Raw genomic sequence first — 14,220 nt, 5'->3', positions numbered from 1 at the left:
GCCCACTTATAGACGCACATACACACGTTTGACTTTACAACACACAAACGCACACCTTTATGTATTCTCATTCTCTCTTTCTCTCTTAATATGTCGAGATAGATTTTAATAATCAATTTAAAAATTATGAAAAAAATAAAAACGGCATTAATTAGCGCCCTCTCAAGGTACGCACAGTGCGTACAGCCGTACAGCTGCAGGCGCCACTGAGCAGCATAGCCTACTCCGCAATGCAACTGTTCTCTTTAAAAGCCTCTACCATATTACATATAATAAATTAAATTTCTGTTTCATGGTTATTATCAGTATTGGTATTAGTGTGTTATTAATATCATCACAGTCTGAAAACATTTTGTGTTATTGTATCAAGTTTTGCTGTAATGGAGAGTGTTATGGAATAATGGTGTTATTGAGAACTATTGAATAAGAAATATTTAAGAGCTTGAGAAAAAACGATCCTACATATCAAATCCCTGTTGGGCGAACTGAATATGACTGATCCTGTTAATTGTCCACATACAGTCAAACCAAAAATTATTCAGATATTTTTTATATATTTTTACTAGTGGGTGCAGGACACTAATTCCTTTATGTAAGTGAGGACAGCAAAATAAAGTAAACTGTGACATACCCAAAAATTCTTCATACAGTGGGCTCCCAGTAAAATTGATAAAAATTTGGAACCAAAATTTATTCAGACACCTTGACCTGACCATGTTTTGCTGAAGTGTTATCTGACATAATTAAGATTTTCTTGTCATATCGTAGTACCATTTTTTAAACTATAGTGAATAAACTGAATTAATGAATGAAATGTTCAAGGTGCCGCAGGATGGCGATAGAGAACAAAGTGTAGCGAATGGAGCGTTTGGGTGCAAACCAAAACACTATAGGTCGAATACAAAGTGTGTTACTTAGTGAGATATATTTTTAGATATAACCAGTTTGGGGCAAGAGTGCACGTGATAGTGGGTAGGAGGGAACAAGAGAGCTATCCGGATGAAGTGATAGGTGTCAAGACGAAGAAAAACAAGTGCAGCAGGATCATCGTTACCTATTGCTCTTCTTTCACTCTGCGCGTGCACGGTAACTTTAACTAACCACCAGTGAGCAAACATACGATTCCCAGCAGATGGGTTATGCAAAACTAAAGAAAATGCGGACTGCTTAGAAAAGGACGAGGAAGAGACAAGGAGAATCAAGAACATGGCAACACCTGTAAGTTGTTCTCGGCTCTTGTATGTATATATGATTATGTCTCCTTCGGTTCAAACTGCTGTACTATTGTGTTTTGTACAGATAGCTAGAATTGGATCGCTGACATTAGAGCCGCACTTATCAAACAGTTCTCGACTGAACTTAACAATTTAAGAGCAGCTAAAAGTCAGTGTTTAAGGTTTTCAAACTTAAAACACCAACATATCTGTATGAACTAGCAAACAGCAGCTCAATGTCAAAGCAGGTTTCGGTTTATTTTTTTCCTTTGTGCACGCGCGTACTCATCTCTTCAGTTTTACAGCAGTCAGCTGTCCCACCCACTCTTTTACTTTCCATTTTACTATTGTTGCAACATCATGTGAAAACCCAGCATGTGATGTTTGCACATTTAACACTCGCCAGGGTTCACAACTCGACTCATAAGTAGCTGCTATCTGATAGTCTGCAGTTTATCATTGACCCTTACGTCTGTTTTTGTTTTAGTCAGACATGGATTTAGACCTGCACGGACTGTTTAAGGAGAACAAAACCTTCGACTATGACGATTATGTATACAAGGATGAGGTTTGCCCTCCCAGCACGGTCTCTGGCTCCTTGGCGATCTTCATTCCCCTGCTTTACTCTGTGGGGTTCGTATGGGGGCTGCTGGGAAATGGACTGGTGCTGACAATACTGTGGCGTAAGAGGCTGAGTGTGATGGACATCTTCGTCCTTAATTTGAGTGTAACGGACAGCCTGCTGTTGCTTACACTGCCTCTCTGGGCTGCAGACGCGGTTAAGGGATGGTTCATGGGCACGGGGCTCTGCAAACTGGCTGGAGCTCTGTTTAAGGTGAGTTACTAAACGATTGATGTATCTGATAAGTCTGTAGACTTTATTGGGTTGAATGCCATTTTCATTGTACAAACAGCTACAATCATCAGACATGATTAAAGAGGTAATGGCACTCTGAAATTCAAGCTGACAGTATGGAATGGCAGGTTTTGGATATCAGGCGAAATGTATATCTATTGACGGGATCTGGTAAAGTTTTTTATTATTATTATTTTTTTAATAAATAAAGTTGTTAAAGCAACTTTGTGTAATATGATCTTATTTTGTATCTTTTAATCTATAGATTAGGGATCTATTCATTTATTCCTAAAATACATTAAAATATATAGGCCTACTTATAAAAGACATGAATACACCCCTTCTATAATAAGCATGTTTTTAATTTTTATATTTTGGGGGCGGGCATGACGTCAAAAATGTAAGGGTGATATAGTACTCCTGATATCATAATGAAGAAAAAAATCTTTAATATTGCATTCATTTAATATATAAATCTTTTTAAATACTGATTCTAAGTTGTTTAGTGTGACCAACATTTTGACCTTGTGTGTGTGTGTGTGTGTTTGTGACATATCAGGACAAATTTGTATAATGACATGGGTATGACATAGGTATTACAAGGAAAGGGTGACTTATGAGGACATTACCTAATGTCCCCACTTTTCAAAAGGCTTACAAATCATTAGGGCTGTCAAACGATTAATCATGATTAATCGCATACAAAATAAAAGTTTGAGTTTGCCTAATATATGTGGGTGTACTGTGTGTAATTATTATGTATATATAAATACAAACACATCCATGTATATATTTGAGAAATATTTACAAGTATATGTATTTATTTATATTTTTATATTATATATAAATACATTTGTACATAAATAACATATTTCTCTTAAATATATACATTAATTTGTGTGTATTTATATATACATATTATTTGCACACATTACTCACACATATATTATGCAAACTCAAACTTTTATTTTGTATGTGATTAATCGCGATTAATCGTTTGACAGCCCTACAAATCATACAGAATGAGATTTTGTGAGGAAGTAAAAATGTGCAGTTTTCTGTGATGGGTAGGTTTAGGTGAAGGGTTGGTGTAGTGTGATAGAAAATACAGTTTGTACAGTATAAAAACCATTACGCCTATGGAATGTCCTCACAAAAACAAAAATAAACCTGTGTGTGTGTGTGTGTGTGTGTGTGTGTGTGTGTGTGTGTGTGTGTTTATGTATCTGTGAGACCAAAAGTGATGTCCTGCCTAGACATCTTCACCCTTTATTTCAATAATATTTAAAAATTGTTAAAGATTTTGTAATCACATTATGTATTTGTGCTTGTAGTCAATTGTTTTATTTGTGGTAACGCAATGAATCTTTGGCCAGGCTGTCATACAAAGAAATTATGAATATACATGCAAAAACAAGAGAGAACAAATATATATTATATATATATATATATATATATAATATTTATTTATTTATTTCCTCTTTTTGTATTGTGGACATTCTAATTTGTCATTAACTGTCTGCCATAGTATTTTAATAACTGTTCTCTAATAAAAAAAAAAATAAAAAAAAATCTTGAAAGTTTTTGAAAACCATATGAAACCAACATGACTAAAAACAGACATGTTTTAAAGTAGTTTTTAAATTATATTTCCTCTTTTGTATTGTGGATATTCTAATTTGTCATTGACTGTGTGCTATAGTATTGTAATAACTGTTCTCTTTCACTGTCTCTTCAGATCAATTTCTACTGTGGTATCCTCACATTGGTCTGCATCAGTGTTGACTGCTACCTGTCCATCGTCCGTGGAGTACAGATGTTTTCCTGTAAAAAAAGTGTGGTGGTTTACTGTTCCTGCCTGATTATCTGGATTATTTGCTTGCTCCTTTCCATCCCTGATTGGATCTATCTGAGGCCTATCAAAACAAGTCAGGATACAGCAGAATGTTATTATCCACCTGATACCTGCCGTCTTGCCTCTCGTTTTCCACATATTGTGAGCTTTGTTCTACCAGCACTTGTGCTGCTGTTCTGTTGTTCCTCCGTCCTGCTGAAACTATGGCACAACTCCAAGTGCCAGCAGAAGAAGAAGGGCCGAAGTACAGCTGTCATTGCAGCCCTAGTGCTGGCTTTCTTCATCTGCTGGACACCCTACAACATTACCTTCATCGTGAACACAGCTCAGCCAGTGGACAGCATCTCCTCAGCAGGGGCAGACGACTGTGTAGGGAGGCAGTGGACAGCTAGCAAAATAACAGCCATTTTTGGACTTCTTCATTGCATCATCAATCCTGTTATCTACCTCTGTCTCTCTAAAGAGTTCCGGCAACGCACACTGACTATAATAAAGTTCAGTACTTGTGAAACAGACAGTAATGAAGTTTCGCTTTGGGACTCTGCTGAAGTAAACAGGAATGCTTCTGTCCAAGAGGAACAAGGTTCACTTCAACCTATGAATGACATTAACCAACAATAAAACCCCAGGATTATGATACCTGAAATCATAAAACATTGACTGCTGGTTGCTCTGAAACTCATAATTCCGTAAATGTATTTTATGAATACTTTATTTAACGTAAGCATTAGATTTGTTGACATATTACTAGTTATGGAATAACCCAATGTTGGATCATGAATTAGCGTCCTCCAAAGGGTTTTGTGCATGCATTCTGCAAAATTCTCCATTATAATAGATGATAAAGGACACATTGTGCTCTTATTAAGAAAGAATGAAAAATGCTTAAAAAAAGAATAAAAAATGCTGGCCAACTCATTTGCGCTTTAATTAAGTAAAAATATCATAATGCTGATTATTTCCTGTTGCTCTGTCAAATGTTATATTTATTTATTATAAATATATAAAATATTTATTTATTCATCTTTTTTTTTTTGCTGCAAGGCCCCACTTACACTAGTACGCCAGTATAGACGAGGATTGTTTTTGTTTTAAAACGACCTCTGGTAAAAATCATGTTCCAGGGGGTAAAATCCGTGTTTTTGGTAGGGTTCCCCTGGTTAAATTCACATTCATGTTATTTGGGGTCGCTTGAACCCGTGGATATAAAAAACAACCTGCGGCAACAGTGCAAAAGTAGCCTAATTGACTTGGCAACACTGACTACAAGACTGAAAACATGTTACATGACCGTTCATGCACACTGGGTATGCGCGTACAAGTGTAAACAGTTGCCTCTTGCGCATATAGATAGCTGGAGTATTTTTATTTTTTTTTTACTGCACAATGGCTGCTAAAAATGACAACAAAGCCAGCAAAGATTGCTGTTCATTCTCCATGTTGTTGTTTACACGGTCGTCAAGGATACGCAGAGCTCACGTGGGCAGCCACGCCATCGTTTTCAAAAGTCTTCGTTTTCGAGGGTCGAAAACACTGGAGTAGTGTAAGCGATAGGCGTAACTGTAGCAAAAGTTATGTGTTTTAAAACAAAAATGCACTAGTGTAAACGAGACCAAAGTGTTTTGGAAAAGAGTTTACAATATTTGGCATTTTGGTAGAGACTGTGCCTACTTGCTTGATAACGGAACTGTTCAATTGATGTCAATTCCAAAATCAGCCTTGTCAATGGATAATACATGTTTATGCATTAATATTATAATTGCATAACAGAGGAATGTCACATATTGTAACCATGTAAATGTCAAATCCATGTCTGTACAATACATTTATTTTTTATCTACTAAAGTCTGCAGTAGTTGAAAGAAATCATTTTGAAATATGTGTCAAAATATCATCACCACCATCAGCTGTTGAGATGTTTCTGTTCTCATGACAGGAAGTCATGACAGTGACATTTTTTTAGAAGTCTTCAGGCCAGTGGTCTCTAGAAGGGTGTGTCCTGTCACACAAGAGTTATGAACTATATGAATGAACACAGTGCTATTTTAATGTCCCAAATTCTTACCTTCACTTTGAAGTAGTTGAAAGCTTATGTTCTGCTAATTTTATTAAACTGAAAATATTAAGTAAATGTTTATGAAAGAGAAAAAAAAAGTACATTTCAGTTGTTTAATAATTGCTCTCAAATGAGAAAGAATGACTTGATGTTTTTAGAGTTTCCTGTGAGACGGGGTCATGAAAGCTTCTTTCTTTCGTGTTGCATAACCATGTTTTCTTCTCAGACCTTTTAGAGGAAGGACTTTCTTCCTGTGCGATATTCAGAGGGTGAATTGGTAGTTGGGAAAGACTGTTGTTGGGATTTTCAGACTCGGACATAAATTATTTTTTGTTCACATGAGCGGAATATCCCCAATGACACATGACAGCAGAGAGAGGAAAGAGGGGAATTGTATGTGCTCTAGTCTTTGTACTTTACTGTAGTGTAGGGTTTTTTAAATACTTTAAGGATGCCATCATCTTAAACAACAGAAAGGCCTGTGTGTAGCACACAACTTTTTACTTCTCTTTAAACTGCCAAACACATTTTAATACATGTGATCCACTCCAGTGGCTTTGTCAACACAGACTATGCATTTTGAATAGACTGGTTTCTTAGAAAGTTCTATGTAGCTAGTGATATTTAAAATTTCTATGGTAAGGCCTTCTGATGATATGCACACAAAAATAACCACATGTGTCTCGCCCTCCTCAGTTCCTTTTCTGAAACAGAACATGTGGTGAGCATTACTGTGAACATGATCAGCATGATTGCATTGTCATGCGATCTGACATCATCAATATTCCAACAGATATTTCCCTTGAGTCACCATTACATCAAAGGAAAATTATCAAAATCAAAGTAGATATAGATGAAATTTCAGAAACTCAGCTATAAACACCACTTTCATTATGTGTTTTTTTTTTGTTAGTTTTTTTTTTTGTTTGTTTTTTGTTTCGCCAGACCAGTAGCAAAAAAGTAGTGTGTGTTATTGTAACCATGGTATATGGTGGTTGAGAGCGAGTGAAAAGATTGAACACGACACACAGTATTGTTTAAACAGACTTGTTTTGACATGTCTTGTTTTAACTGGTCTGTCAACTTTTGAGAGCTGAGTCATGTGTGGAATCTAATCACATGGACATTATGTGGTAAACAGATGTAAACTCAGTTAAGTACCATTACTTAGCAAATTAAATATGACTAAAGGTTTTTGTAATACCAATAATAGTATGGCAATGTGTTCATTTTCATTTGTACTCGTCAGCTGCCCCCTAGAGGCTTCAATGAAAAGGAAAGCATATTTTGAAGAGCATATACAGAGTTGTTATACCAATTCAGTTAAATCAGTAACAACAGTCCATCTTAGCATTTATCAAAATCCATTTACACTGCAATTACAACTGCCTAAATAATGTTATGAGAATAATAGGTATTCTAAATATAAAATTTAAAAAATAGAAATATGAAATGTTGGAGGAAATTAAATACAGTTATATATTCTAAACTAAAACCGCCAGTAGGTGGCGGTGTTACATTAAATTCTGTGAGCATCGAATTGTGTGACCGTAGTAGAGGGTCATAAATATGAGCATCATAAATGCTAATTTGCTTGTCATATTGTGAATTAAACCTGTCCCTAACCTTACCCGTATCCACCTCAATAGCAGCAAAAGTGTTTTGCAATACAATATGAACAAATAAGTACATTATAGTTGATAGTTAGATAGTTGAAAATTGGGACAGGTTTCATAGCAAATTCATAGCCGTTTGTATAGGGATCTTTCAAAATAGTGAAGCAACTGCTGAGATTCTGCAACACAAGACTTTGTTTAAGCATCACTTAATGATGCACAGACATCAATACATCAATGTTACTGAACACAACAATGGTGACAATAAATAGATAAACTCAAGATTACAAAATAAATCAACAACACAAACTGCTAAAAGATAAATCCAACAAGTATCAAATATTCATGCTGCATTGCATGCTGGGGATCATAGAACATACTGTATGCACTGTATAATTTGCTAGCATGTTTTATCACAATGCTAACTTGAATTAGCATGTTGTTCGCATGTTTTAACCCATTTGAAACATGTTTTAACAGGTTGGCATGAATTCATGTTGCTAACATGAATTAGCCTAATGCTAGCATTAATTAGCGTGTTGTTAGCATATTTTAACATTGCTATAGCATGAATTACAATGATTGCAAATTTGGTTTTATTGTTGTACATCACAATCTCATACTACAGAAAATTTAATAGGCCTACGTATTGACAATGTGTATTAGTCATATACCTACTGTGTACATTGTAATTTCTATTTAATTTTATTGCAGTTTTACAGCATTAATTAAACAGACTTCTCATTGGAGCTACATGATTTATGCAAACACAACTGAAAAAAAATGAAACAAAGTTATATATCAAAATATGAAAAGACAGTAAGCATACACAAATACACATTTGTAGACAGTTCTACTGTACATGACAAGTATAATGTTTTTTTTTATTATTTTAGGTTATAACAAATTGAAATCGATTTAAAATCACATCATCAACATACAATATAAAATAAAAATAAAATAAAAATATTTTTACAAAAATAAAGATAAAAGGTAAAATCAGGAACACTTCTAGACACTACATAACTTAAAAATGTTGGCTATATACAAGTAAATTCAGCTTCTCACTCTTTTTCAAAAGTCTGATGCATTGGACAAATCTGCCAAATATTAAAGGTGCTAAAGAGGATGTTTTGTTTTATACATTTTTGCAATATTACTTGAAACTGTCTTTACTAACTGATAAAAGACTATTTATTAGGTGCACTAAAAGTAATAATATTAATATACATCATCTGTGCACGAGGTAGGGCCTTAAAAACATCAGCCAATCGTTTACGCGATCATCGCGTAAACGATTGGCCCTCTGGCTTGTCAATCACTGCCGTGACGTTCCTTGTGAGAGACGTGCGCGGATTGGCCCTCTGGCTTGTCAATCACTGCCGTTGTGAGAGACGTGCAAGGCTGCGCTCTCCAGTAACTTTCCACACTCCACAGGCGCTGCATGCAATGTTTTTGTCAGGAGACAGGAATAACAACTGCAGATTATGAGTTACCTGCGGTGAGTCCGACATAATGAATCCAAAAACACGACACAGCGAATGCCGGTGGTAAACATTTGTGTTCCAATACTCGTGCACGAGTTTTGGGAGGCGTTCCTTTGAAATGAGCTGTGAAGGAGGGGGGCTGTTCTTACGCATGCGCTCATTTCAAAAACTCAGTAACAGTCTTTGGATTCTCAGTCGACGAAAAAATCCTCTCTATCACCTTTAAAGGGTAATCTATTTTCTCAAAATAGACAATTGTTTTATCTCTCTCTAAAATGTGTGAGTTGCAAGGAATCAAGTATGGTTGAGAAATGCAAAAAAAAATACCTTAAGTAACTACCACATGTGCAAATAGAAATATATGAATGTAAGATAAAAGACTTCTCTATATTCATGCATGCTAATCAGCACAGTCATGAGACTAAAGATCTGTTCACACCAAGAACAATAACTATAAAGATAAGAATAAAGATAAATATTAGCATCCACACCAATTGATGATATTATGTTTAAGTGGCGTGCTGCAGTTTTGTCATCTGTTGGTTTAATCCCCCCAAGCTCTTTAAAAATTGGTTGGATTCTAATTGGTTGTCAGTGTTTTTATCATTCTTTAGCTGAAAAAAGTCATTCTGAAAGTGATTTCAACTATAAAGTTCCTCTGTCATTTTCATTGTGGTATGGACTTCCCCATTTTTTTTAGAATTAAAAGAATTATTAAAACCATTTATCGTTATAGTTACCGACAGTTAGATGAACTTCACCCCCACTAAACCGTAAAGCACTGGTGTGACACAGCAGTGTAAGTAGCCTAATGTGGAAGTAATTGTAAGAGCTAAATCCAATGCTGTGGTGCTGTGACAGAATGTTTGGTTACTGGAACTGAAAATCTCGTTGTTTTTTATGGTGTCAATGATGAGGGTGATGTTATAGGGCGTCCAGCTGATGAAGAAGGCCAGTACGAGGGCTACGATGACACGGATGGCCCTCTTCTTCTGCATGCCCTGAGAGCCACGTCTCACCCGCAGGAGGATGCAAGAGTAACAGAATAGCATCATTAGTGCTGGAAGAGCGAAACCCAAAATATGGTAGAGCAGACGAGAGTACAGATGCCAAGAATTAGAATCAGAGGTGTAAAGCAGAACACATTCCATTTTATCCTGACTTCTGCTGTCCTTGACAGCCTCAAGGAATATCCAGTCAGGAATGGAGAGCAGAAGACAGAAGAGCCAGACCATCAGGCAGCAACAGTGAATCACCGTGGGCTTTTTACGAGAAAACGTCTGCACTGCATGGACAATGGACAGGTAGCGGTCAAGACTGATGCAGGAGAGCATGAAAATGCCACAGTAGAAATTGATCTGATGGAGAAAGATGACAATGAGAGACTGCATCTGATTCTTAAAGCAATATTCCTGGTTCAGTACAAGTTAATCTCAGTCAACAGCTTTTGTAGCATAATGTTGTTTAACACAAATATATTTCCTGAAAAAAACTGAAAATGATTGAAACAGCTATACAGCTCAAATAATACAAAGTTTTACAATAATAATAAATGTAAACTCTTTTATAAAATTATAAGATTCACTTTCACTTTAGATCCTCCAAAAATAAATATAAAGGAATGTTCCTTTAATACACTTTTCAAATGAAAGATTCTTTATTAGCATTGGTGGTTCCATGAAGAACCTTTAATAAGAAACTTTCCATTGTACAAATGGTCCTTTTATATAGAGGATAAAAGTTTATATTTTTAAAACGTTCTTCCCTAAGAGGGAAAAAAATGTTTCTTTTAAGAACTGATCACTTAAAGTTTCTATGGGGAACACAAAATATTTCTTCTATTGCATTGGTGCAAAAACAGCCTTTAGTTTTAAGAATGCACTTCCAACAGAATATATACCCTATAGAATATTGTAATTAATATAACCACCAAAAGTTCTTGGCCAGAGATTTTACCCACCTTGAACAGAGCTCCATTCAGTTTGCAGAGCGCCGTGCCGAAGATCCACCCCTTCACTGCCTCTACAGCCCAGAAGGGCAGCGTCAGCAGCAGCAGAGTGTCTGCTAAGCACAGGTGAAGGATGAAGATGTCTGTAACGTTCAAGCTCACCCTTTTCTTCCACATTACCACCAGAACCAGCCCATTTCCTACCAGCCCCACTACCAGCGCCAGAGAATAAAGGACCGGAATGAAAATGGAATCAAAGTGCATGCTAGACTCCTGATCACACACAAGTCCTTCACCACAGCAGCCGTCTTCATAACTCTCACTGTAGTTTTCATTGTAATCAGCAGGAAAGTAAAAGTCTTCCATCATGAAGGTCACCTTTTTATCAACATCCAGCTTCTGCAAAGAAACGTATATTAGAATTAGTATCTACTTCTACAATTTATTTTCAATACAGTATTTATTTATTTTCAGCTATAATTTTTGAGTGTTCATGAGTCGGTGTTTTAAATGTGAGATGTTAAACATTGAATGTGCTATTTTGTGTGTGTGGCAGCATTTTATGTGAATGTGGCGGTTTAAAGTCTGTTTAAAGTTTAAAGTTACTTTAGTTTATAGCTTACATGGGATGGAAATATACATTAAAATGCACTAAATATTATAGAAATAAATAAATCCAATAATAAATAAAATACAATGATCACTGATCATTTTCAAATGTAAAATTAGTACAACAATTAAACACTCATTAGAGCAATAATACAATGTGACCATTATGAATGTATAGCATGGATATATGAAGGATGGAGATAGATAGATAGATAGATAGATAGATAGATAGATAGATAGATAGATAGATAGATAGATAGATAGATAGATAGATAGATAGATAGATAGATAGATAGATAGATAGATAGATAGATAGATAGATAGTTGGAAAAGGGAAAAGTTTGAAAGAAAGAAAACATACCTGTTTCTTTGTTTGTTTGTTTTTTCATAATTTTGCCAGGCCAGTAGTGTGTGTGCTGTAGTAACCCTGATGATTATTGAAAGTGATAGAATAGCTTGAACATCTTGTTTCATTCTTACCAAACTGGGTCACATGTGTAAGCTAACCACAACAACATTATTGGTCTGTGTACTTTTGTGTTCATTCCTTGTCCCCTTTTTTTAAAAAAAATAAATAAAATAAAATGATATACAGAAGATGTGGTTTCTTCTTTATTGATTCTACCACTAATGGACAGAATAAGCATAGGCTATAGAAACAATTTATTCTTATACAAGATTCTTATTTTATTAAAGTAATATAGGGTAAAATTGGTTAACAATTGTCCAGGTGGATGATTAGCAATCCAATGGATCAAAATCATCTTGAATCTTTACTCCCTCTTATAGTGTTAGATTAAAAGAAAACTATAAAAATGTTTACTGCCAGAAGACGTGATCATAATATAAATTGGGTGTGGATTTATATTCAACATTGAAATTTAGATAAATCGCATGTCATAGGATGTTACAGCACAATTTCAAATGAACGTATCATTTGCAGCTCAAAACGTTTATATATATATTTTAATATGAGTAACCTTCTAACCATTTAAACAGTGTATTTGTGTGAGCTGCTTAAACTCTATGTGAAATGTGTTGTATAACAAACTAAAACTAAGTAAACACAATAAAAAAATCATGTAATATTTTCATACAAACTATAATATTGTAACACATATGTTCTATTTTAGTTTTGTTTTCTCTCTGTTTGCCTTGTTCCCCTTTGCCTGTTCTTATTAGTTTCCTTGGTAACTCATTAGTTCATCAATCTGTAATACTGTTTAACTCCTTTTAGTCTGTGTATATATACTCCCTGTTTTTGTACAATTCTTTGTTTGTCTCATTGATGTTAACGGTTGTGTTTCCTCAGTTTCTCCTGCCCGGCTGTATTAGAATATAATATATAATTGAAATACTACACAGAACAAACTGTCATATTCCTTAAGACAGCAATTAGGCTACAGGTCCAGTGATTCTGCAAATGGTACAGCAGCGTCCTTGATAACGTCACTCAGCTCGCTCTGGCTACTCCAGTTATCGCTGTATATTTTAGCCAACAATAAAATGAAATATGTTATAAAACACTACTCTGCCACGTTTATTTTAATTTAAAAAATCTTAATCATAGCCTCACTAGCCTCACAAATGTGGTTCAGGCAACACGTTCATTGATTATCTTCACTGCATGTATAGTATTTATAACAAAACAAAATATAAAACACAACCCTGCCTTTTTTTCATTTACATTTTAAAAATATTAAACATTTCTATGTGGTTCAGGCATACTCTGATTATCTTCACTGCAAAATGAAATATAACATAGTCTAAAACAAAACCCTGCCTCTTTTTGTTAAATGTCAGTTTTAATGATCAGTAATAGATATCATAAGTATACGTAAAAGGTATACAAGCTATACCATAAGAAATAGAACAAACAATTCAGTCAATTGTACAAAGTCAGCGCTCTACGCTACAACAGTAAAGTTAAATAGCCTAAATGTATAAAGTTATGATACTTCACTTGCCCTCAGCCAAAACGATTTGCCAGGGAACAAATTATCGATTCATGACACCAAAGATCATCCGTTAGATATATAAAAGACAAATTATATCTTGTGTTTAACCACTACAGAGAAATCAGGGCCAGCTGCAAACATCAGAAGGATAAGCTGAGCTAAGGCTGTTCTCAGCTGGGTACATGAGTTTGCCTGGTGATCGCCTGGATCTCTCGATGCATTCTCCATAAAAGGGGTGGATCAAAACACATCCAGGGATTTGAACTGTACTTGACTAGATGTGAACTTTGAATTGGAACAGTACTTGGACAGCGACTGATGACGTTTCTCAAGTCCACAAGAACACAAGTACAGACAAGAACGCATATTGAGAAATGGCTTAGGTTTCAGTTGGTCAATGGCGCAGTCTTATTTCACTTGCCTCAAAATAGTAACGCGCCAACAATGCACCTGAACACACTTCGTTTTCTGAAAATGATAACTGCATTGGGCTGAAACTAGCAAAAAACACTTGCGTTGTGTCTGGCTTCTCATTGCACCAGGTGTATGAGAGGGCCTATTTGTTAAAGGTGCAGTGTGTAAATTTTAGTGGCATCTAGCGGTGAGGTTGCGAATTGCAAT

At 35.4% G+C, this 14,220-nt stretch overlaps 2 protein-coding genes across 3 annotated transcripts; one reads left to right on the top strand and one right to left on the bottom strand.

Moving 5' to 3' along the window:
• Window positions 1-860: 860 nt before the first annotated feature.
• Window positions 861-5,791, top strand: cxcr3.3 (chemokine (C-X-C motif) receptor 3, tandem duplicate 3). Of its 2 annotated transcripts, none has more exons than XM_048153589.1 (3): window positions 861-1,218; window positions 1,706-2,049; window positions 3,809-5,791. In XM_048153589.1, exons 2-3 carry the CDS (start codon window positions 1,708-1,710, stop codon window positions 4,544-4,546), a joined length of 1,080 nt encoding a protein of 359 aa, XP_048009546.1. In that variant the 5' UTR covers window positions 861-1,218; window positions 1,706-1,707; the 3' UTR covers window positions 4,547-5,791. The 2 variants fall into 2 exon arrangements, with proteins under 2 accessions (XP_048009546.1, XP_048009545.1); XM_048153588.1 differs by having other exon boundaries at window positions 1,702-2,049.
• A 3,865-nt stretch (window positions 5,792-9,656) lies between these two features.
• On the bottom strand, window positions 9,657-12,075 carry LOC125243664 (C-X-C chemokine receptor type 3-like). The gene is made up of 3 exons (XM_048153459.1): window positions 12,003-12,075; window positions 11,045-11,431; window positions 9,657-10,442 (listed from the first exon to the last, which is right to left on the bottom strand). The coding sequence occupies exons 2-3, from the start codon at window positions 11,399-11,401 to the stop codon at window positions 9,831-9,833; spliced, it is 969 nt and encodes a 322-aa protein (XP_048009416.1). The 5' UTR covers window positions 11,402-11,431; window positions 12,003-12,075; the 3' UTR covers window positions 9,657-9,830.
• Between the last annotated feature and the right edge of the window lie 2,145 nt (window positions 12,076-14,220).

Source organism: Megalobrama amblycephala, linkage group LG13 (assembly GCF_018812025.1).
Source record: "Megalobrama amblycephala isolate DHTTF-2021 linkage group LG13, ASM1881202v1, whole genome shotgun sequence".
Taxonomy (NCBI): Eukaryota; Metazoa; Chordata; class Actinopteri; order Cypriniformes; family Xenocyprididae; genus Megalobrama; species Megalobrama amblycephala.
Note: the sequence above shows the minus strand (reverse complement) of the source record. Positions and strands in the feature narration are given on the sequence as shown.

Excerpts from the sequence above, each read along its gene's own strand:
- cxcr3.3 (XM_048153588.1), top strand. Across the intron at positions 2,050-3,808 it reads TGGCTGGAGCTCTGTTTAAG|ATCAATTTCTACTGTGGTAT; the intron begins GTGAGTTACTAA and ends CTGTCTCTTCAG.
- LOC125243664 (XM_048153459.1), bottom strand. The coding sequence starts at position 11,401 with ATGATGGAAGACTTTTACTTTCCTGCTGATTACAATGAAAACTACAGT. Across the intron at positions 10,443-11,044 it reads TGAATGGAGCTCTGTTCAAG|ATCAATTTCTACTGTGGCAT; the intron begins GTGGGTAAAATC and ends TTTCTCCATCAG.